This window comes from Procambarus clarkii, chromosome 34 (assembly GCF_040958095.1).
Source record: "Procambarus clarkii isolate CNS0578487 chromosome 34, FALCON_Pclarkii_2.0, whole genome shotgun sequence".
In the NCBI taxonomy this organism is placed as follows: domain Eukaryota; kingdom Metazoa; phylum Arthropoda; class Malacostraca; order Decapoda; family Cambaridae; genus Procambarus; species Procambarus clarkii.
In genome coordinates, this window is record NC_091183.1 from 35,339,141 (window position 1) to 35,365,204 (window position 26,064).

The following is a 26,064-nucleotide window of genomic DNA, read 5'->3' on the forward strand; positions in this document are numbered from 1 at the left end:
AGAAAACTACTAGATTCCCAAAATAGGAAATACAACGATTTATCGAGAGAATCGCTGAAGTGAATCCAATGAATGAGTGTCTGCCCCGCACTCGTGTCTGACCGTGAAATATCCCGCAGTTCTATTGCTGAAACTTAAGTCCTTTACGTTAAAAAAATTAATGAATCTAATTTATATAAAACAATTTAAATGATAACGCAACTAACGCGCAGCACTCGTGATGGATTAATAAAGAATATTTACTGTACCTGAATACTAAACGCACTTGAAGTGAGCAGCGTGGCCACTGATGACTGATGGAGCGGGACCAGCCGCGCTGAAAAAAAACTAAGTCCCGCGCTTTTTCGCTTAAACGCTGAAAAATCAAAATTTTGTTCTGAAGGAAAATAACTAGTTTTACGTTAATAAACCGCTCTAGCGATTAATATAGACACCCAGGACCTATAAATGCTTACTAAAAATTGAATTTTTATAAAAAAATGCGTTTTTACTCAATTGCTGGACTCTGCCAATTTTTCTGACTCCGAGGGAAAAAAAATTTCTATCACCCCAAATATCACAAAACTCCTTTAATTCACAAAAATTTGGGTTTCTCGTTCCCAGATATAAATACGTTATTATTTACTACTGACTTTGTATACAGAACAATACTGACACTTCGGGCGGTTTCAACACTCACTAATTCGAATTTTCGTCAAAATCCGAGATTCTCACCTCAAATGGACTGACAAAATTACAACACGATTTTCTCGAAAAATAACTAAATTCGGCAAAAAATGTAATTATCACTGTTTAATGCTTACGGACAGAATTACGTCCCTTGCGCGCACTAGAGAGTAATACTGGCCCCAGAATATACACGAAACATGAAAATCAATTTCCGCCAAAAAGTCAGATTCTAGCCCAAGCTGGACTTAGAAAATTTTCCACCTACGTTTCTACTGAAAACAGAATTCTAAGTCTACAAACACAATTTTACCGTCTTACTGGTAAAAACTAGAAAATATCATACGCATCGACTGGGGAATCCTAATGACACCCAGATCATACACGTGACCCACGAATACAAATTAATTACAGTTAACGACTTTCCGACATCGACTTAGCCGAAAACTTATCCCAAAATACTTAGAAATATACCACGGACTCTATTAAGCATTTACACGCAACTTACTATCCCTTAAACTCCTTCACTTACCTATCGTGACCGACATATAGCCCTAAGTCCAGAGGATTAACAACACTCTAGCAACACCACCTCTGACTTAGACTAATACAACAGGGAATAGCCAAGCTTAACGTACGCACTTAGCCTAATATGCAAGAAAACGCTAAACACTTGGGAAAAATTTTTAACCGGGGATTGAATGTAAGGGAAAAAAAATTAATCTCTAGAACAACGAAAATAATTGGAAAATTACTTTATAAATTGAAGTATACTTAATTCAAAAATGCACTCGACTTAATCATATAATTGTCCCTACCGGCTCGCCGTACCACACCTAGCCTAGAGGCCACACCATCTAGGTTCCAACAGAGCGACACGCAGCTTTCAGCAACAATTATGACTAGGGACGACTCAACCTCCACTAAGTGTGCGATCACTTAGTTGTTGAATCGCTGCTAGGTAGGTTACTAGTCCGTCCCTCGGAGGCCGCAACGCCCTTCACGGATTACGTTTTTCCTAGCGTTTTGGGTCGTCTAATAACGCCCTCGGACTATCTACTGGCGTCCCACAGATATATCCGCCCCCGACAGCCCTCAAGGAACTGCTGTTGAGAGTATGGCGGCTCCCAACACCTCTGAATTAATTGCAATGGGTCGAGTATGGTACCCAGTCCAATCAACTCGGAGCGGTCTCCTTTTCAATAAATCTAATTTTAACAGCCTAATCTTACTAACTAAACCTTAATCATATCAGCCCGCATGACCCAAGATTCGCCAATCCCCACTCAAACGCACTTGTGGGGCGCACTGCTAATCCTGGCCCGCGGCTGTCTCCTTAGCATCCGCGCACGTGTTCGAACGGCTAGACGCGTGAGCCTTTCAACAATTTCAAACAAAATTGTTGAAACCACCGCTGTGCACCATTGTAACACGGGTTAGGGTTTCTCTCTCTTTACTTCCTTCTACTCCCTCTACCCGTATTCTTACTTATTATTCTCTACCAAGGGACTCCAAAACTTTTACCAAAGCCAACTCCACGCCACGTGGTCCTAAGACGATTGACCGACTTAGGATTCTACACCCAGTATGACGTGACCTAAGCTCTGAGCAAAACCCTAGAGTCGCCTCTATGCTGCCACCACCAGACCAGCTCTACAGAGCAATGATCGAGGTCTGGATCGATCACGCTAATTAATCAACCTTGGGGCTTGAGCCCCACTAGTAGTTTATAACCTCGGAAACTTGAGTGTGGAGTTAATTAGATGGGGATGATGAATTCCGATCCGATGTTAGAATCGGCGCCCAATGCAACTCTGCCTCGTGTGGACCACGTGACCAGGACAAGTTTACACATAACCAAATGGAAACAATAAAATGCAAATTAATAACAAATTTAATTTATTAAGAGAAAACTAAAACAAAATCTAAATGTGTTCACTCCCTATCACTTTAACACTCCCTACTTGACCTGAATGGCAAATGAGAAGACTATTTCTATACATAACCATAGCAACTATACCTCTATGTTTCCCAGCTCTCGGTGTTGGGCTGGTCTTGGGGAGAGGTAAGATGTTTTGACCTCTCCCAGCTGCTCGGCAGATCACACTGACTTGTCCTCGTCTGGCCTAGCCCAGACTAGAACCTTGTATCCTTCCGCCTAGTCAACGTTTTACCAAGTTACTAGCCAGGTTTAAGTTATAACAATTAACCTCTGTTGTACTTAATTGATCCAGACTGGTTGAATTATTTTACTGAATTGAATTACAAACATCTAACGGCAGAGCTGTTCCCGATCCCCAAAATGGTTAATTGAACTTTGAGAAATACTAGACATGTCAACCCTGCTGACCTATGACCGCCGGTCACTCCGCCTTAAAAGTTAGATCTGATTCGTGACGTCACTGATGGTGACTTAAACTCAATAATTAGAATACTCTTGATATTGTATCCAGTACTATTATACAATACAATTTTAATGCAAAATGAATAAAGGCTAATTTTCTCTAAATTACTGAATACTATAGGATGATTCATTATACGCAGCTATGAACAAAGATACCCGCCATTTGTGACTCAGACCTGCTAATTCCCAGGGGACTGGGCGTTGTTGAGAGGTCAGGTCCCTACTCGAACTTCTGGAACCTTCTGGAATAATTCTTACAACAGCCTAGTTTGTTACAAAGCCGCCGTTGAAGGAGAGGCGAATCATCACCCTGACAGCAAAGGGTAAGATCATCGACAGAGCAGAGAAGACACCTGAAGAAAGAGGAAAAGACCATTGAGGGCAACCAGAAAAAAAAAAAGTGCTCAGACCACTACCCTGGGGTACACCCTCATACTGCCGAAAAGGGGCAGAGAGTGGTACCAAGCCGCACACGAAAGAAACGACGAGAGAGGAAGCTCTGCAGGAAGAGGGAGGTTCCCACAAAGGCCAAAAGAATGAAGTTGAGACAGAATATGATACCGCCTGGTAGTGTCGTAAGCCTTTTCCAGGTCAAAAAGGACGGCAACAACGGAGGTCTTCACAGCAAAAGCAGTACGAATATAGACCAAGTTCACCAGGACATCCGTTGTGCTGCGGCACTTGCGAAAACCAAATTGAGAAGGGGAGGTGGTGAAAGTGTTCCAAGAACCACATCAAACGAACGTTAACCATACGCTCAAAGAGCTTTAAGACAACTCGTGAGGGCAATAGGGCGGAAGTCCTAGGGGGATGACCTGAGAGACCCTGGTTTCCGAACAGGGAGGACAACAGCATCGAGCCAGTCTTCAGGGACTGATGACTCCCAGACCCGATTGTACAGACTCGGTAAATACCGAGACGTGCACGGAGGGAGATGGCGAAGCATTTCATAATGAATGCCATCGGAGCCCGCTGCCGTAGAACCGCAAAGGGCTAGGGCAGACAAGCTCAGAGAGAGGGGATCATTATAGGGAAGGTGAAGATAAGTACAGAAATTTAAAGGACGAGATTCAAGAATAGGCTTACGAAGAAGGAAGAATTGGGGAAGACGAGAACCAGAACAGGAAAAATGGGAACCCAGTTCAGTCGCGACCTGCAACGGGTCAGCCACAAGAGCACCATGGAGGCAAAGGACCTGCGAGACATCGGGAACGAAGTTACCCGCAATCTTGCGGAATACGCTTCCACACCAGTGGGAGAGGAGTTTCGGACGTAACGGTGGAGACAGACGCCCAGCAAGCACGTTTAGCCGCATGGATGGTCCTACGGGCCACCGCACTCGCATTATTAAACAAAAAAGACTCAACCGTCTGCCGACGGCGATGTCTCTTCCAGGCTGCACACTTACAGCGGACAGTCCGAGCACAGTCCACATTCCACCAGGGAACGCACTTCCGCGTTCCCCGAGAGGAAGAGCGAGGAATAGAATGGAGGGCAGCGTCAGACTCGTGAAAAAGGAGGGCGCGAGGGAGAGGCAGAACGGAGAGGTCGGAAATACTGTAGTAGCACGGAGAGTAAAGAGGCGCCAGTCAGCCTCGGCAAACCGCCATCTAGGGAAGGAGAGGGGGAGAGTGAAAAGAAAAAAAAGTAACAAGGATAGGAAAATGGTCACTGCCATGGAGGTCATCAAGGACCCACCACCCGAAATCTAAGGAAAGGGATGACAAGCACAGAGAAAGATAGAGTCCAAGAGTCCAAATGAGTGGGCTCACCAGAATGAAGGAACAGGGAAGAACAGAGGATGAAAGGTTCAAGGAGGCAACCCCTGGTGTTTGTCAGCACATCACCCCAAAGGGCATGACAACAATTGAAATCGCTCAGCAGGAGCACAGGCTCCGGCAAGGGGTCTAGGGGGTTTTAAGATCGGGAAGAGAAAGTGGGACAGTGGGGGGGGGGGGGGGAGATAATTGAAACAAACCGTGTACCATCTACGCACAGACACGAGCGGCAGAATAGTGAAGAGGAAAAAAGTAAGGGGACAAAGGGAACATCAGAGCGAATCAAGAGAGCAGAAGAATTATGGAGGGGGGGGGGGGAGAGAAAAGAATAGCCACGGAAGCGACCAGGACGAGCACCAAGCATTGGCTCCTGGAGACAATTACAAAGGAGTGAAAACTGTGAAATGAGAAGTTGGAGGTCAAGGAAATTGGCATAAAATCCACGGATGTTCCATTGAAGAAAAGACATCAGCAAAGAGAGAGGAGAGCAACAGAGCAAAAAAGAAACAAAGGTGAAGAAGGAACACAGCACGCTAAAAAAGCACAGGGTCAGGGGGCATGGGTAAACTGAGTAAAGGAGGGAAAGAAGCGGGAGGACAAACCAGAGGTGGACGAGCAGGGTCTAGAGGAGAAGGAAGGGGAGGAGGGGCAGAAAGAGGGGAGCGCACCTCAGCAAGGGCAGTAACCGAGATGGAACCGGGGGCTAAAGAAACCCCCACAGTAGGAACAGGGGGCCTCACCACCGAAGCGGGAGGGGAAGGAACAATAGAATCAGACGGGGTGAAGAAGAAAGCGAAGCCTTCTTACCGACCGGGGAGGAGGAAGGAGAGGAGCCAGGTTTCCGCTTCTGACTCAAAGATACAGGCATCCCAGCAGCAATGTACTGGGCAACATACTCCAGTCTCTCAATAGAAGAAGAGCGAGAGCGAACAACACAACCATCAGGAGAGCGATGGACATCGACCCGCACAGTCAGGCGGCGTAGAGAGCCGAGACGGAGGAGAAGGACGGGAAGGAGGACCAGAGGTAGAGGAAAAAGAAGACACAGGAGACGTGACAGATTGGGTAGAAAGAAGGGGAGCCTTCTTCAGAGAACCAGGAGGGGGACCCTTCGGGACAGAATGGAGGGAAACGGGAGGTGGTGGTGGGCGTGTCCGGGTCTAAGGCTTGGAAATGGTTGCGAGACTGAGGAAGGCGGGAAGGACAAGGAGAGGAAGAGCGCACCACGCGAGCATAGGACACCAGCAAAAGAGGGGAGACGAACTTGGCGCCGAGCCTCAGGAAAAGACAAACGGTCCCGGTGCTTCAAGTTGAGGACAGCCGCCTCAAGTTTGTAACGAATACACTTACAGGAGAAGGTAGGGTGGGCCTCACCGGAATTGAGGCAGCGGGCCTGGGGAGAAGTGTACTCCAACTTAGAGTGACCCTCGCTTCCACACAGGGGACAGACAGGACTAGAGCATTTGAGGGCACCATGCCCAAACCTCCAGCACTTGCTGCAGAGCCGAGGAGAGGGAATATACTCCTGAACGGAGCATCTGTCACCAGCAAGAATGACAGAGGGCAGAAGGGTCCTACCATCAAAGGTAACCTTCACAACCCGAAGGGGCAGACGTCGATGACCACAAGGGGGACGAGTAAATGCATCTATCCACCTGGAGAACAGAATGACCCTGGGCCTCGAGGATATGCTTGATATCCTCGTAGCAGTCCTTGAGATCCCCAACACCAGTCGCAACATGGTGCGGGAGGAGAACAGTGCCAAAACTGGCATTCAACCAAGCGTTCTTCGAGACCCAAACAGGGGTCTCGCCAAGGCAGGATAAGACGGCCAAGCGCGTGGCCGCATCCTGAGAAGGAGCAGCAACGACACGGGTACCAAGACGAGTGGGGGTTGAAGGTGGCGGAGGCATCCACAGATTCGACAAGATGCCTATGGAGGGGAAAAATCGTCAGGAGTTGAATCCAAAGGTTGGAGGTCAAAGTACTCAGTCCACGTAGCAGGACCAAACAAAGCATGGAACGAATTAGGATGGGAAGGGAGCATACGAGAGCAGCCGTGGCAGGGACGGCGATGAGAACCCTGAGACGGATCAAAAGGTGCAGTAGTCACAAGAGATGGAGCCATGCAAGGGGGACGAGATGGTCACCACAGCAGGCTTGGGGTTCGACCCAACCATAGAGGGAGGGAGAGGAGCAGGGAGGAAGAGTCCGGTCTGGGCCTAAACCAGGTCCTGTAGCGAGGGCTACAGATCCCGGTCTTCCAGGACGGTCCGACTCAGGGGAGGGGCCTGGTCGCCCACCCCACGAGCCTGGGTAAGCGAAGTCAAGTCGTCATCCATACAGCAAACCAATATATAAGGGATGGGACGTGGAACCTAGGGATACCACCTACCAGGGCAGCCAGGGAGGCTGAGCGCGGGCCAGTGCAGGAACGGTGTGTCATCCCCAGCGGTGCTCCCCCTTTTCAGCAGGGGAGTCCTACTTCGTTCATTCTCCCACACTGGTGCTAAGACCCCAGTCATCCTATCGCCCCAGCCTGGACTCCCAACCATCCACTCAGGGCGGCCTCTCACAGGCGACCCCTCCAGCGGGTGGTCCGATGGCTCACAAGGCCCCTACATGGTGCCCTTCAGCATGTACACCACCCAAAGAGGGAGCAGGAGAGGGGGCACAGGCAACCCACACCGGTCCCAGGGAGGTGTACGTGAGCCCCTCACCACAGCAAGGAGGCACCACGGAGGTGTTGGAAATTTCCAACACTAATACACTACTATTGTATTATAAATCATTATTATTATATACTAACTACAGTAGTCACTAAATTTACTAACCGTAGTGTCAACTTAAACTAACCATTGTATCTGCGTATTAATGCTAGAATTCTTACTAAATAGAGCACCAACATTGCGTCAGATAATGTCTAGTTAAACACATTTATTAGCAATGTGTTAGAGAATTGAATGTGGTTCTCTAAAAACATCAGTATTCCGTGTGGTAATTATTTACGGATAACATAACTCCCAATACTTCTAAATCGAGAGTTTTTAGTTACAATTGTTATCAAGTAATAGTTTTTCTGTCACGCGTGAATGCCATGGAGAAAACTAAGATCTTCTCCATTTCCCGTTTACCACCATGAGACGAGAAAGCGATAATATTTAAATCCCTAGAATCACAACCCAGTCCTTATTAAAGTATTTCAACCACAATTGCGCGAAATAGTAGTATTCGTGATTAATAATTTCTGTGGTGAATGCGAGACGCGGGTTGGGGAAGGCGGAGACGCCATTGTGCAGAGAGCGTGCTTAGACAGCGGAAGGTCTTGGCGTCAAGAGTGGCGAGACACGTGGCGTTGGAGAGTTGTCAGCAAGAATTATCCTGATACCCAACTAATACCGAATAATTATTCTTCCACGTGCTCCATAGTGCTCGGCCAATCAATAACGCGTCGAGAATTAAGCCAAAACCCACAAACACGTGTACCACGCCGTGAAAGTTTGGGACTGGCAGACGCGATATCGGCAGACTTCAGCAGTTGCTGCGCTCATGTTAAGTATAGTTTCTTGATGCATCATTTAAAATTGTATATTTCGTGAGTAGTCTGTCGTTATATAGTGAGACGACCCCAAATCCAACGTTAGTACCGCATTAATGTTTATTTTCTATTTTCATGATTATTGAGATTAAAGTAGCCTAGTTCAATGCTACTTAATATCCTTTAAATTACAGCTCGTATGTGAGGAGTCAACGAGTCTTTAACAGCATTCGTGTTATTCACCTCTAATTTCTTCTATGTGGAGATCCTGAGATCACGAGGACGAATCACGAACGATGTCGTAGAAATCGTCTTAAAGCTAAGACTTTTTGTATTCATTTAATTCTCCCATTTTTATTTTTAAACAAATTTGCAAGATTATCATATTGAATATTCTTACTATATCTTATTATTGGAAATTTGTGTGTTTACTTAGATGATTGCTCCTTAATTTAATAATCATTAATATTCACCATTTGAGTTTACATATTGACTATAGCATTTTTGATCATAATATTTACTCAACAATGAACTGGCAATGAACCACACTAGTTCCTAGACATATATGAAGTTCTAGCAATACCCTCCCAATGTAGGTGTTTGAGGCTCTGACTTTAGTTAATTAATCATACAGTCCATTATTTATTTAAGTGATTATTCTTTCTAATACTTATCCATAGACACTGGTTCTTCAGTGTGTTTTCTAATGATCACTTTCTATAAGTTTCCTTCTTTTCTCAAAAGTGGGTGGTCCTTCGTTATTAAATTAAATAATTAAATAGTTGAATAATTGAGTCAAGCCCCAGATATCCCACAGGAGGGGAAACCCTGCATAATTTGCTTGGTCCACAGAGTTGCCTGTCAATTTGCTGCGAGTGTTCCTCTTTACACCCTTTATGCTAGCAGATCCATTTTGACATCCAAAGCTGGTTATTTTTCTATTATTCCCTTTCATCTTTCAAGGGATATTTTATTGGAGCATGTATTTTTTTATACTGCTCCACATTTCTGCAAGTGTTTATATCAGCAGTTCAGTCCAATTACGTTAGTTCTTAACATATCTTGTACAAGCTTGCCCATGCTGCAATTTGGTATTACCATAGAATTGCTTAGAACATCAAAGTCTACTTAATGTGAACCAAAAGTGATGACCAGTTTCCTATCTTACCAAAGAACTGAGTAATTTAATCCTTATCTGTCATGAACAAGATTAGATAAAGAGCGGAGGTAAAGGCGTCAATAAAATGCTTGTACACTACGCTACTCTGTTTCTCCTCCAGAAATTAATTAACACCATTCAAAAGGCAGAAAATAGGACAATAAAATAAACAGAATAAGCTTTAAATACTGTACCTTTCTTATTGCATCTCTTGCCACTCTTGCCAGAAGTGCTGGGATTAAGCCAAGAACACTAAGCTTCTTGTAGTTGAGATCTTTAAAACTTTTCTTATCCGAGTCAATGTACAATTCTGTAAATAAATTTAAAAGCACTGATAATTTGAAATAAAATGAAAATCAACTACCTCTGCACTATAGCAGTAATTCCCCACTTATTTGGGCAAGGAGGCACTTGCCTGGAGAACAGTTCAGCAAGTATCCTGTAAATTATATATGTACAGTCTAGGAAATAATTTAATAATTCACTGTCAGGGGACAAAGGCAGTGTGTATTCACACACGTTTGGCTTTTTCCGAGCCCCCCCCCCCCCTTTCTCCCAATGCTAAATTACTGACCCTGCCCAGGATGCAGCTCCACAACAAGCCAACTAAATCCTGAGTAACTACTCAACTAGGTGAACAGGTGCATTAGGTGAAAGGATGCATGTTCTGTCCCACCCAGGATTCGAACCCCGGAATTCTGGATTGTGCGTCGAGAATAAGCCTGACTACTACCGGGACCCATATAGTAACTGGGGGGAATCAAAATGACACCCATACCTTCAACATACCCTCCAAACTCATCACATAACCAACACCACATACCACACACCACTACCCTTAACATTTCAAAACCCGTCCAAAGAGCTGTTTCAGTGTAGTGTAGACACTAAAAAAAAGTAACTAGGGAGGCCAGCACCTCAACTGACACGGTGAAGGATGAAGAGAAGAGTCCTAGCCAACACCGGAACCATTATAGAAAAGCTGGTTGACACCTGGTTGATGGGGTTCTGGAATTGGTTCTACTCCCCAAGCCCGGCCCAAGGCCAGGCTTGACTTGTGAGCTCGAGGCAAGAAACCAGAGGTCTGCCACAATGATAAAAATGAAGCCACACTGGTACCAACACCAGCCTCAACCAGCAGTTGTTTCATTAACTTAAGCAGAGATGACAACCTGCTGGGAAGAAAGTCAAAGTAACCCAGCACTGCCAGTATTGTGCCAGAGCACAATACTGTACTGGGCTAAAAGGCAAGAACAATTGCTGGAATAACAAACTAGTCGACCAGCTAACCCAAGATGATGAAATCTTCAAAGTGGCAGGTATCTGAGAACCAGTCTGGGGAGACTGGTTGATATTTTAGGACTCTTCCATAAAAAGGTTGCCACAATGTCTACCAAAGATCAAGACTTACCCTTACTAAAACAGATCAAATATACTGGCCCAAGCTAGACTATGGGAAGAAAAGTTGTATATTATATGAATTGTGGTAGACTTAACCCATGGGTCAAAATTGCAGACATGGGTCTGCAATTTGTTAATGCATTGCTTCAACCATTTCTTTCATCTAATGTTGCTTTCATCTACAAAATTAATTACAATTATGAGTGCAGCCATATTAACCACTGCACAAAGCCTTTAGGCACAGTTGTGTTTTTTTTTAATTAGGCTCTATTTTAATGTTTTCATTACCGTTTTAAAATGGAAATAGTCGAGTTTAGAAACATTGATATTAATTTTTTTTATATGTTCACGTAAAGTTATGTCCTTGACAATTGCACTAAAGTTTTTTGCTGAAACCAGATGTGCTGTGCAGTGGTTAAGAGTTACCAATTATATCCTAATATTTCCCACACCCTATGGGCTGATAACACCGAGCAAAACATTAATTTCAACTTGTCATACGAAGGACATCTACCAAGAGAACCTGCAAGTAGAGATTTAACCACATTTAGCATATTTTCCATGCCATAGCCTCAAAACCTCATTTTCAAAAGAAAAGGGCTCATTTGTGAATGAAAACCTGGGAATCTCAAATTAAAATCAATACAATTTAGTTTTAAATATGCTCAATGGCTTTTCCAAAGCCCACCTCTTTCTTCTAATCTTGCATTTATGAAAATCATTAAAAGGGGATTGGAGCGTTATTTAGAGCATTACCATCCACACTTATTTTCCCCATGCTTTATGGGCTGATTTCACCAAGGAATTTTAAAATTTTAACCTATGATAAAATTTTCCACTAGTCAGAACTGTCCCAACATCCTAAGCAAATCCACAAATCCCCCACCCCTTCCCCATTTTCAGTAAGACCTTTTCTTGTATCATTATATCCACAGAGCCATTAGATCTATATTTGCATCATTTAAAATTCAGAAAATTGTTTAAATCGTCATATGGCAACCTATCTTCCTGTTTAGATAGTACCTATTGTGATGATCGTCAAGTCACAAATTCGTATGTACTTAGCTATTAGATACTGTAGTGATATATCAACTCTTAAGGAATTTTATACAAAATGAAGCCAAAAAAATATTCCTATGTCTAGTATAGCACATGTACTATACTGTATTAGGCCTAGGAAGATTAGGTTAGATTATTTTTGTTTGTCTTTGCAACAAGTAAAAAAAATAGTTCGTTTGTCAAACTCAATAGTGCTGTTTTTTACATTCTAATTTTGTTGTACGTCGGTATACTACATACACTATGGTCCTCATCGTTACTAAGTACTACCTAAACAGAAGGATGGGCCGTCTTATGACTCCATCCCCCCTAGTAACATTCATGAAGATAACCATTTTGTACCATGAAATCTCCTTCACATCCATAGACCAATTATATCCATATTTGCATCAAATTTAAAACTAGGAAAAATAACATCTTTTGATGATTACCCCAGTCCCCTAGGGATCCTCAATAGACAATTGCAGCTTAAAGGTTAAAGCCCACCAAACTTTGAAATTTACAAAGATTCTGCAGAAAACTAACTCATTACTTACCCCCTACAAAGAACTTGCCGGCTATGAACTCTTCTACTCCAATTTCCTCCAGCCCAATGCCAATAAGTCTGACATTAGCCTGGGCAAGTTGTGGCGACAACAGAGACAACTCTTTAGCCGCCACCCTGCAGAAAGTTCATCCAAACCGCCGCATGAAGAACAGAACACATCCACCTTCTGACCAGAAACTGCTCATCTTGACTTCCTGAAAACAAATGTAAAAGTTATTTGTATAGTACAGTGGTACCTCGGAATACGAGTTCTTGTATACAAGTTTTTCGGAATACGAGCAGGATTTCCTCGGAAAATTTGCCTCGGAAGGCAAGGGTTACGTTGTAACAAACTAGGCTGTTGTAAGAATTATCCAGAGTGGTTTATCGACAAAAGAGAATGGGAAGCTGAGCCCGCATGGTGACCTGGGAACCTGACCCCAGGGGAATTCGCGGTGGAAATAACCGACGCCTTGTTCATAGCTGCGTATAATGAATCATCCTATAGTATTCAGTAATTTAGAGAAATTAGCCTTTATTCATTTTGTATTAAAATTGTATTGTATAATAGTGCTGGGTACAATATCAAGAGTATTCTAATTATTGAGTTTAAGTCACCATCAGTGACGTCACGAATCAGATCTAACTTGTAAGGCAGAGTGACCGGCGGTCATAGGTCATCAGGGTTGACAGGTCTACTATTTCTCAAAGTTTTAATAACCATTTTTGTGATCGGGAACAGCTCTGCCGTTAGATGCTTGTGTAATTTAATTTCAGTAAAATAATTCAACCAGTCTGGATCAATTCAGTACAAACAGAGGTTAATTGTTATAACTTAAACCTTGCTAAGTAACTGGGGTAAGCGAGGCGGAAGGTTACAATGCTCTAGTCTGGGCTAGACCAGACGAGGGATAGATCAGTGTGGAAACAGGAGCAACTGGGAGAGGCCAACCATCTTACCTCTCCCCAAGACCAGCCCAACATCTTTAGCTGGTTGCCCAAGGTATAGTTGCTATGGTTATTTATAGAGGTAGTCTCATTGCCAGTCAGGTCAAGTAGGGAGTGTTAAAGTGACGGAGTGAACATATTTAGATTTTGTTTTAGTTTTCTTTTAATAAATTAAATTTGTTAGTAAATTGCATTTTTATTATTTCCATGTGTTTTATGTGTATACTTGTCCTGGTCACGTGGTCCACACGAGGCAGAGTTGGATTGGGCGCCGATTCTAACATCGATTCTAACATCGAATCATTCCCGTGTAATTAATTTCACACTCTTAAGTTTCCACGGTCATCGGTTATAGTGGGGATCAAGCCCCAAGGTTGATTAATTAGCGTGATCGATCCAGACCTCGATCATTGCTCGGTGTTGCTGGTCTGGTGGTGGCAGCGTAGAGGCGACTCTAGGGTTTTGCTCAAAGCCTAGGTCACGTCATACTGGGTGTAGAATCCTAAGTCGGTCAATCGTCTTAGGACCACGTGGCGTGGAGTTGGCTTTGGTAAATATTTTGGAGTCCCTTGGTAGAGAATAAAAAGTAAGAATACGGGTAGAGGGCAAAGAAGGAAGATAAGTAGAGAGAACCCTAACCCGTGTTACAACCTCGGAAGGCGGGGGTGTTGATACGCGTACAGGCCGACCTAGCGCGTGGTGGTACGGCGATCGTCGCCCCTCACCCCCCTCAGTTTACCAGTGCCTCGCGCCCAGTCACTATCCCATGCGTCAATTCTTCACCAGGATTTTCAGGGTTTTGTTGGATTTTTGGTCATTTCATCATAAAAGTTATTATATATCTCACTATGGGTCCCAAGAAAGCCAGTGGTAAGGATCAAGGCAAGAAAACGCATGTGAGGATGACAATAGAGAAAAAACAAGATCATTCGGAAGCATGAAAATGGTACACGTGTTGAACTTTGTAGGCAGTACAACAAAATCACGTCAACGATATGCACTATACTTAGCAAGAAAAAAGACATTACGAGTGCTAAAGTGGCAAAAGGCGCAAGAACAATCACAAAACAAAGACTACAAATACTTGAAGCGGAAAAGTTATTAATTTGGATATACAACAAGGAATTAGTGGGCGATAGTGTTTCAGAGGCCATTTGTGAGAAAGCCAGGGTATTCCACGAAGACCTTGTAAAGAAAACCCCTGGAACGAGTGCAGATACGATAGACTAAAGCAAGCAGGGAATGGTTTGAAAAATTTAGAAAAAGTATCCATAGTGTTGCAAGGCATGGGGAGGCAGCCAGCTCAGACAAACCAGCAGCTGAAAGATTTATTGAAGAATTTAAAGTTTGCAGAGGCTGAGGGATACCTACTGCAACAAGTGTTTAATTGTGATGAGACAGGACTGTTCTGGAAAAGATTGCCTAAGAACATACATTACCAAGGAGGAAAAATCCTTGCCTGGACACAAACCTATGAAAAATAGGTTTACATATGTGCTGTGTTCAAATGCGAGTGGCGATTTGAAAATTAAACCCTTGCTAGTGTATCTGAAAATCCAAGGGTTTTTAAACGATATAAAGTGCAGAAACACCAAATGTGTGATGTGGAAGGGTAATAAAAGGGTGACTAGGATTTTTTTTTTTTCTGAGTGGGTGAATGAAGTGGTGTGCCCTGCCATAGGAAAATATCTGCAGGAGAAACATTTGCCACTCAAGGCCCTGCTTCTCCTCAACAATGCTCCTGCTCATCCTCTAGGCTTGGAAGATGAATTTATGCATATACAATAAATTTCTCTCAAAGTTCCTTCCTCCTAACACCACTAATTCAGCCTATGGACCAGAAAATCATAGCGAATTTTAAGAAACTATGAAAGGGCACTTTTCCGGAAATGTTTTGAAGTGACTGAAGCTACAAACCTCACTCAGAGCTCTGGAAAGACCATTTTAACATTTGTAGTTCTTTAAAACTTTGACAAAGCCTGGCAAGAAGCGACTCAAAGAACCCTGATCTCTGGCTGGAGAAAATTGTGGCCCGAATGTGTGAGAACTAAACTTTGAGGGGTTTGAGCCTGTAAATGATGCGCCCATTGTTGAGGAAATTGTTACTCAGCCGGCAAATGAGCTTGGAATTGGATGGGTGATGATGTGGAGGAGTTGGTGGAAGAACACAACGAAGAACTCCAAGCCCTTCAAGAGGAACAGCAAGAAGACACAGCTGAGGATGTTTCTCCAGTGGAGGAGGATGAGGCAGTACAGAATGTCCCTTCTACAGAAATTAAGAAGTGGTGTCAGATGTGGGAAGAGATGCAAACTTATTGAAAAGACTCACCCAGAGAAAGCTGTAGTAGGCCGTTGCCATAATCTTTTCAATGACTATGTGATGCCTTACTACAGAGAGCTTGCAAAAAAAGGAAAAACAAGCTTCCATAGCCAGATTTGTTGAGAAAATCAAGCAGTGAGCCACAACCAGGACCTAGTGGTATGCAGGCAAAACGTGCCAGGGAGTGCACCCCAGAAAGGTCCTCACTGCCTGATGTTATAATAGAAGGGGACTCCCCTTCCAAACAGTAACACCTCTCCTCCTCACCATCTTCCATACTCCTACAGCATTTATCAGCAAGGGTAAGTAATAACAGTTTTGTAGGTTTATTTAGATGAATTAGGTATAAAATTTAGTTTGAAGTGAGGTTTTTGGGTAGTCAGGAACAGATTAATTCATTTCCCATTATTTCTTATGGGGAAATTGGCTTCGGATTACGAGTTTTCGGAATGTGAGCCGTCTCCAGGAACGGATTAAACTCTTAAACCGAGGTACCACTGTATAACACATGGGACTGTACACATTCCCATGTTTCTGTAGTATCAAGAGTTCCAGACAAACTGAAAGGTTTATGGTTATACAATATAATGGAGAAACGTCTGTTCCTAACCCCCCCCCCCCCCCCTTTTTGGAGAGATCTCAAAAGGAATAAAATTGTCTACGCTGCAGATTGATTGAACAACTTTTTGCATATTTGCACAAAAAAGTACTATGCATAATTTAAATTTTGTAAACTACAAAGTAAAAAATTAGAATAATCCAAGACAAGCATAGCTTGCCACTTATGCCAATTGACAGTTTCAACACCAAAATAATGACAAAAAACACAAACTATAAATGCTTGAGAAGCAAGGTTAGACCATACAAGCATAGGGAAAACACAAGGGCTGTACAAGTAAACTAAGTAGGTCTCACCACAGCAATGTCAAAATGCTTACAAATTATTGTATAATTCAAGCTTAGTAAAACATTTCTAACACATTTACAAATATAGTTAAAATACTGTATATGGAAAAGATATGATTTTATGGGTTGCCTTACATGATGAGTCGACATCCTGGATTTTACTGCATCCTTCAAATCTGGGTTTCTCCCTAGAGAAATCCGAATTTACTTTGGGAATCCCAGTGGACTCTCCATTGTTTAGAGGAATACATTACATGGTCTACATTGTCAAGAATGTACTGGACTGATAAACACCTTAACCCTTAAACTGTGCATATTTAGACCCTGGAAGCAAAAAATATCTTCGATGTAAAAAAAAAAAAATTGAACAAATCTCCAACTTATTGGCTTCAGTGTCATGAAACGTCAAAATATTTTCAGCAATTTATTTTATACAAATTTTTTTAAAAGAACATTTTGTTGATTAAGACCAGCTATTAACTGGAACTAAGGGATAATGCAGTAATAAAAAGAGATGCAAGCACCTGTCCAAAGCACAAAGAATAATAGTAATAAATGTCCACAAAGTGGATATGCAGCAGGTGCCTTATAGCATTGCTGAGTAATACATAATACCTGTACCACAATAATGGGCAAGTATGCTATAATGCTCTATTTTGTTATATATCAAATACATTGCCCAATAGTAATACTGTATATGTTACGTACTTTCATCAATGTCCCAATTTTTTGTTTGTTTTTTTGTTTCTTTCCAAGATTTTAGTTTCTCTTTATTATCTGATTTTGTTGTAACCTTTACATCCTGGAGAGTGCATACCCTTCCCTATCTATGTGAAAATAGAATAAAATTGGACCTGGTTGTGGTTCACTGCTAGTTTCTCTCGCTAAAAATTTGTCTAGCGACTTTTTCCCCTTCGTTTTAACATGTGTCCGTAGTGATGCATCACTCATTGAAAAGATTAAGGCAACGACCTACTGCAGCTCTATTTGGGCGAGTTGTTTCGGCAAAAGTTTACTGTTCTTCTCATGCTGCACATTTTTTTAATTTTTGACGAAGGGATATTCTATACTGCCTCTATGGTCATCCTCATGTGTTTTCATATGTTGAACCTTACCACTGACTTTCTTGGGACCCATGGCATGATATAATAATCAGTTTTATGTTCAAAAAGCAAAAATTCACAAAAAAAAAATTCTTATAAGCGTGATCGTCACCAAGTGGGTGGCTCTAGTAAACTGAGGCAGGTCAGCCCGTGCGACCGGGAACCAATGTGCTCTGTGACCCGAATGTGTATCAACAAATATCGTTAGTCGACAACACTATCGTATGTCAAGTTGCACTTTCCAATGAAATTTATATCTTAACTAAATTATCGTAAGTCTGGGGCAATCATAAGTCGAGATGCCACTGTACCTCTATTCATTGTTGAGAACTAACCAATTCTCAAACTAGAGGTTCAACTTTGAGTGGCTTCTAAAATTCCAGTTTGATTCTCACCATTTTGACATTGAGCACTCAGCTGTGTTCTACAATCCCTTCAGAATGAGTTTCATAAACCCTATACGTTTGGAGTTAAATTTTTTTTTAAATTTGCCACATTTCTAATTCCAAATTGACGATTTTTCTAATAGTAAACTATACTGAAAACCTATAATCTAATTGGATGAAAATGAAAATCGTGCACTATTCCGAGAGCACAACAAATGAACAATTGGTGATAGTTTATATATTTAATCTGATTTAAAAATCTGACTTTCAATATTCAATTTTAAAATTTTATATTTTCTTGTTTAAGTTACATTGTGATCATTTAGACAAAGTTGGAGCATTTGCCTAGATTATGCACAAAAAATTGGAAAGTGTTTGTGCAAGTTTGCAAAATTTGAATTATGCTAAATCGTATACTGTATATGTGTTTTGTGCGGTTTAAGGTGTGAACTTCATACTTTAAGGATTTTTATGTTTTTGTCAGTGCATATACCAGTACCACTTACATTCAAATAGCATTCTTCACTTTGTCAAACAGCCCAGAACCAATATCAATGGCTTACCAATGTCAGCCACAATCAACCTTCTCTAATAATGAGAAGGTTGATAATTTCTTTACCCATGGTAAGGAAATTACCCTTGTCCCTAAATTTTTATTATATAATAGACTTTGGCTCTAAGCCATGTGCTAAAAACAAGTAAAAAAAAAACAAATTAGGGAGATTGATATAATTTACAAGATATTTTTAGAGATGTCAATGATCAAGTTCAGGATCATTTGAACATTACAAAATGCTGACAATGAAAAACAATAGTAAAAGACTTAAGACATTTCACTTTAGACTCGTGTAACACACAGGGCTAACCGATTATACATAAATGGAAAGGAAGCAAGATGTGTGGTGGAGCATCCCAACTTCAAGAAACTGTCGTACATGGTTCCCTTATCCTTACCTACCAGAGGACCCAAAAGAGGAAATAGGACAGCATGTCAATTTTGCAAGCCGCTTCCATTTTCTAGTACGACGATTCTTGACCTTTGGTAGAGGGCGGGAATTATCAGGGGAAAGCACAAAGCCATTATGACACTTAGAAGGGGTCAGGATAAGGATTTGGGATGGGACAGGGAGAGGGGGTAAGGAATGGTGCCCAACCACTTTTAGACGGTTGGAGATTGAACGCCGACCTGCAAGACGCGAGTCACTACCGTCTACCCCAAGTGGTTGGGCACAATATACCCCTAAATAAAAAATTATTAAGGGCTTCAACAGTTGTGGGCAATTTGCAGGAACCCACAGCATGACCCAGGAAAAATTAATCTTGCCAAGTACATATTGGCAAGTCATTTACCAGTCTCCGTGGTGTAGTGGCAAGACACTCACCTGGCGTTCCGCGAGCGCTTTGTCATGGGTTCGTATCCTGGCCGGGGAGGATTTACTGGGTGCAAATCCTTAAGGGGGCGTTATTCACAAAATACGCAAAAAATGAAAACTCGTTCAATTTCAATCAAACTCTTGACAAGTTGTATATGAAAAGGGTTTCATTTGGTCCAAGTCTCAGCATCGTAGCATAAATAGGAAGGATGAAAAAAAATATTGAATTATGTGTCAAAAATCTTCAAAAATGGTCAAAAAAGATTATCAAACAAAAATGTCAACTGAAATCATGTCTATGACTCGGGTATCACAACAGCATATATTAAAAACAAATTATAATTAGTTTTATTAACAAAAAATTTTGTTAAAAGAAAGTCAAATTTTACTTTTTTTTTTTTTAATTTTATCTCTTGTTTATGGGGCGATTTGAATGAAACTTATACACCTGACTGCACGTAAGCCTATCTGTAAGGGTCCCAATTTCGGAGGAAATTGGTTGATGTCAACTTCAGCCACAGAGGGCAACACCTTAGACTATTTTTTACTTGAAAGTTTGTTACTTGAAAATGAACATCTTTTTCATTTTTTATGCAATTTACATGAAACTTACACATTATATATAAATTTTATGTCTAAAATCGTTTGCAAGTGTTTTTTTATCTTGAGTTCTTTATTGACTTTATAATAGCAATAAACATGATATATTTGCATAATTTTGGGGGGGAACTTAGACTATTTGTATTAGGGAAACCAAAGACGTTTTGGAAAATCTTTTGCTAGAGATCCTTTATTATATGTTAATGTGTCAGAAAAGTGTCATAGAATGATTATATCTGAAAGGTGTGGTTGTAAATTTACACTTGAAAATGTGTAAAATTCGTTGAAAAAAAAAATTAAAAATCTCCCTTACTATTTAGGCTACAGTACTGAAACTTTGAACAATTATAGCCCTTTTCATATACAACTAGTCAAAAATAATGGTTGACACTAAACAACTTTAATATACCCGAATAACGCCCCCTTAACTGTAGCCTCTGTTTAACTCGACAGTAAAATGTGTACTTGGTTGTAACAACAATTCTTCGCGGCGGGGATCGTATTCCAGGGACCTGCCCGAAACGCTACGCGTACTAGCGGCTCTACAAGAATGCAACAACTTGTATATCAAAAAAAAAATAAAAAATAAAAAGAAAAAATTGGTAATCATGCATTTAGTACAAGCTCTGATTGGTGAAGATTAAGCCACCCCAAGACGTGGCATGGGCATGAATACCCCGGAAGTACCCCCACACGCCCGGAGGGGGTATTACTGTTAATGTCAAGAGGAGTGAGGTGGAGGTGTTGCGTCAGACTGGGAAGGTCAGCCATTGTCAGTCTCACCCCAGTCACGGACACGCCTCCCCCCGCCCCCTACAATCCCCTCCCCCCATACAATCTTTCAAACAATCCTTAAACCAAGTCCTATTACGACCTCCTCCCGCCTGGGCTCTTCAGTCATATACAGTATGACATTTCAAACTTTTCCTGGAAATGTTTATATTTTATATATATAAATATTTATAATGCACATTATTTAAGTAACGAGCGCACCAACCTCTCTGGTGTCGGCCTTCTTCACCCTGTTGTCGGCTATTTTCCCCAGTACAGTCATGGTGCAGGAGCCTGGAGGAGTTGTGCTATGTCACCGTAACGCCGCCGACTGTAGTGTGGCGGCCGCCGCTTGCTTCACGGGGCTGGAGGAATGTGGCGGCCGGAGGGGCGAGTGGCGGCCTGGAGGTCGTGACGCCCCGCACCCCGCCATCTACCGCCGGCACTCCACACTACTCACCTCAACCCTAACACAGAAAACTCTCTCTCACATAACTAAAGGGTCAACTAAATGATTTTTTTTTCTCAAAATCTGCTCGCTTTGAAACGTTGTTAGTTACCTTTTTAAACTATTACTTGTTTAAGAAGGTTTTAGCTGCTACACACCAATACTTTATAACCTTTTTTTTCTTTTTACTCCTACTCTTTTTTTTAGTATAATTATAAAGCTTGGGTATACACAGCAATGTGCTGCTACCCTATTCAATATGAAAGATTACACGGTGTAGATCATCAATATCTACACTAGTTACACAGAGATGAGATATTGATGAACTTGTAACTAGTTTCATCACTATATCATCACTAGTTACAAGTTCATCAATATCTCATCTCACAGGATGGTTAGTCATACATGGAATCAGGCGACAACATGAAATGCGAGGCTAATCTATTAGCCTCCATTAGCAAAATTTGGGTACAGCATAAGAATATTTTTTAATAGTCGTGAGTGAATAATTTAAGTAGTTATAGAGCTCAACGTACCTCATACCATTTGTTCTGAAATCATTGATTACAGGACAATCACAGATATAATGTTGGAGAATGTCCCAGCTCTTGTTCACATAGTTTACAAGTGGAATGTTCACCATTGGGGGGGGGGATTCGTTACCTGCAGCCACCTGTCATAGATATTTATATCCCAGCCTAATTCTGGCAGTTAAAATGTCTGTCTAGTGGATGTTTTGTACTGCCCGTACATATAGTTCTCGGTTCTGAACATACCATAACTCTTAATATTCGTGCTTTCTAGCCTTGTCAATGACTGTTCTTCTGCCATCCTAAATTTCCAGAAATACTGACGATTTTACAGCAGAAATATGAATACCAACATCCAATTCAACTACAGACTTATCACATACAGTTTTAGCTGCTTTGTCCGCGTCATCATGCTGGACAACGCCTGTGAGAAGGTCTCCATACAAATGAGACTGAAACTCTTGCTCTGTGCATTAATAATGGTGTTTATACTGGATGTTACAATATTCCTAGTATCAATTGTGCATGTTGGCCTTTTAAGTGCTTGAATGAAACTTACACCAAAGAGAAAGTACATCTAACTGTATAACATATTTATTTTTTATATAGTCAAGGTCAAAGGTTATATATTAGTTTCAAAATAATTTCATAATTTTTAAATGACGAAATCAATAATTAATGTACAACTATTTTTAATAAAACAATGTTTCCTTAGCTGTAAGACAAGGAGAAAGGAGGTTATCAGGAGAAAGCGCTAAGCCAATACGACTACTGTATATAGCTTTAGGAAGCTGTATGAGGATGTGGATTTGGGATGGGATGGAGGAATGGTGTCCAACCACTTGGACGGTCTGGGATTGAACGGCGACCTGCAAGGAGCGAGAGCGTCACTCTACCATCCAGTCCAAGAAGTTGGGGTACCTCAAATAGTAGCAAAGTTATGAATTTTATTGTTGAGTTTGTAAGAAAAAATTGTGTAATTTTTATCACATTGGAAACCCTGCTGTATGAATATTGTGTATCAATGAATGCTAAAATTTCGCATATGTATGTTATCGCATCAACTCTAACATTCTATAAAATTTCATGTATTCATCTAGTTGTGCTTGCGGGGGTTAAGCTTTGGCTCTTTGGTCCTCTTTGGTACATCTGAGGTAGGGTTAAGAGTTGTGATGATTTGGCAAGGAATGACCAGACAATGGCTACTGGAAGATCGCTCAGAGATTGTTCCTCAGTAGGCTTTGCGGATTACTATACTCCCTAAAGTTCACTATTGCAACCTTCTTAGTGTCACTGTCACCAACACTATGCCTACGAAAGGAAAGGAGGAGGAATCTTGATCTTCGGAGTTACTCAATTACTGTGAATTATACCCATTCCTTTTTTTTACCTAATTTACCTAATGTTAGTCGAGGCCACTAACCCTAGTGGCCTCGACGAGGACAGGGAGCTGACGGCTTGTCAAAGGTGCCGCCATTTGACTTAATCTTTTCCAGGTATACAGTTTAGTTTAGTTCATTTATTATGCACCCCATACCCATCTTGTGGGCGGTAGTGGAAAGGGTTACAGAGGCACATAATGGGCTCAGGGACTGAACCCCACAATTCATTTAGCTAAGCAAGTTACAATCTTGATGAGCTAGTTACAAAATTCAATATAAGTCATCACATCAACAATGGGTTCGAGATCGACCTCAAGTACAGGTTCTAAATTAAGCAACTGACATATGTGGAGAGCTAGTGTCAAAATTGATATGTTTGTCCTGCACACCGCCCCCCATCCAGTGAGCAGCGGTGGATAGGTTACAATCACTTAGTTACTACCTACAGTTTGCAAACTGGGGATATTTGACTAAAATTTCTGGTAGCAGATCATTTTGAATGAAACATTTACACATCGCTGGAACATTGGTTATAGAATTGTCTCTAAATTCACGTATCTTTTCGCACTCCATCACATACTGACGGAGGGTGTGCGAATAATTTTGTTGACAGTTTACATTTGGTCAGGTCTACATCAGCAGATAATGAGAATTCCCAGAGATACTTGTAACCGAGTCTAAGCCGAGCAGTAGTAACATCTAGAAGTCTGCTGATTTTATTGGATGATCCATAGATGTGTGGCTCCTCTTGCATGATAGTATGATGATGGAATTACTCCAAAAACACAGTTTTGGCAGGTAGGCAGTTCCATGGGTTAATAACCCTGTGGGTGAAAGAGCATCTCCTGTTCTCAGTCCTACATTGTGTCTTGTTAAACTTGAAACCGTTGCTCCTTGTTTGTGTTACAACTGACCTTCTGAAGAAAATATCAGGATCAACATCCTCTAACTTGTTCAGTATTTTAAGTTTCGATATCAACCATGTCATGCCTGGTTTGCAGAGTTATGGCCCTCAGCCGTTCCTGGTATGAGAGTTGACTTAGTTGTGGAATGATTTTTGTTGCCTGGTGTTGAACTTTCTCCAAAGCAGCTGTCCTGAAGATAAGATCTACATGCTTGGATACAATAATCCAAGTGGAGACACGAGAGATTTATACAGTTGAATAATAACTTTAGGAAAAGAACTACTGTACCTTCTTTTCCTAAAGTCAAAGGTATGCATGATCATACCTAGGGTTTGTTAACTTTTTTTTACTGCTGTTCCCACTTGTTGTGCAACTTTCAGTGAATGATGGTTCCTGATCCCAAAGTCCTTTTCTTCATCAATCTGCTGCAAGGTTATGTTGTTAATTTGGTAGTGGTGATGTGAGATGTTATGCCCCACATACCAGGTCTTACATTTTCGATATTAAAAAGCATTTCCCAGCCTTCCGACCATTTGTAGAGTTCTTGTAGATCTTTTTTGTAAAGCCTTCACTGCCCACTTTACAAAAATCTTAGTGTCATCTATGAATTTGTTGGTGTGGTTTTATAATATTGTCATCTGATGATGATGGAGAACGTCAATGACCTAAACCTTAACCTAAAGTTGTGGAGTGGCTGAAGAAACAAACCTATCTAATTGACACTGTATTCCTCTATCTTGAGGTTATCTTGAGATGATTTCGGGGCTTTTTAGTGTCCCCGCGGCCCGGTCCTCGACCCCCAGGAAGCAGCCCGTGACAGCTGACTAACACTCAGGTACCTATTTTACTGCTAGGTAACAGGCGCATAGGGTGAAAGAAACTCTGCCCATTGTTTCTTGCCGGCGCCTGGGATCGAACCCAGGACCACAGGATCATAAGTCCAGCGTGATCTCCGCTCGGCCGACCGGCTCCAAGACAGATACCTTGCATAATGCTCTACCCAATTCCACGTATTTTTATGGAAGGATCCTTTTCAAATGCTTTTAATAAGAGCAATTTTAGACTGTTGGGAATGCAATCCAGTAAACTTTCTGCAGAGAGGTTACTTGAAGATGGAGATACACCTTCATTAAGAGAAGGTGTTTCTCCATCTTCGATTGACTTAAAGAGTGTCAAGACACTTGACATCACTTCTGATTATTTTGCAGCAGCTTCTACTATGTATTTCTTTAGCTCAGTATCATCTTTCCAACATTTGACTTCCAGAATTGAAAACATAAGCAAGTGGAGAGGTTAGAGGCATTAAATGCACTAAAGCTAGATGATAGAAGAAAGAGGCGATATGATCACCACGTACAAAATGCTAACAGTAATCGATAAAATTGACAATTCTTGAAAACAGCAGCTTCAAAAACAAGATGACACAGATTCAAATTAAAAGCAACCTTGCTGACAAAACATTAGAAAGTTCACTTTTGCAAAGTGGTAAATGGTTGCAACAATTTAAGTAAGAAAGTAGAGGGATGGATGCCAAAATTGTCAGTAGTTTTAAAGGCTCATATGACAGTACTGGGAAGACAGGGCATCACAAGTAAGTAATTATCAAAAGAAGGCACCAAACCGGGAAGGCTATGTAGCACCATCAAATGTGTGGAATAATCAGAAGGGGCTAAATATCACCAAGGATGTCAATATGAGAAGAGAAACACCTAAGGCGAACGATATCAAAAGTATCAGATTCACCAAGAATTCTATCGAGGGACAAGCGACCGCAAGGGACGGTCGGAAAGCAAGACACACGCTCGTCCTGGAAGTCAGGACATTCAAGGACATGCACGACCGTAAGAGGGACAATGCAATT

The 26,064-nt window shown here is 41.7% G+C and overlaps 1 protein-coding gene across 1 annotated transcript in view; it reads right to left on the minus strand.

Moving 5' to 3' along the window:
- The window catches only part of LOC123761958 (prostamide/prostaglandin F synthase), a 37,047-nt gene extending 11,656 nt beyond the window's left edge, over positions 1 to 25,391 (minus strand). The window contains exons 1-4 of the mRNA XM_045748121.2: positions 25,310 to 25,391; positions 22,241 to 22,382; positions 12,542 to 12,678; positions 9,740 to 9,855 (exon numbers count right to left, since the gene is read on the minus strand). Of these exons, the coding sequence (XP_045604077.2) occupies positions 9,740 to 9,855; positions 12,542 to 12,678; positions 22,241 to 22,382; positions 25,310 to 25,391 (477 nt within the window). The remainder of the gene's footprint in view (positions 1 to 9,739; positions 9,856 to 12,541; positions 12,679 to 22,240; positions 22,383 to 25,309) is intronic.
- Between the last annotated feature and the right edge of the window lie 673 nt (positions 25,392 to 26,064).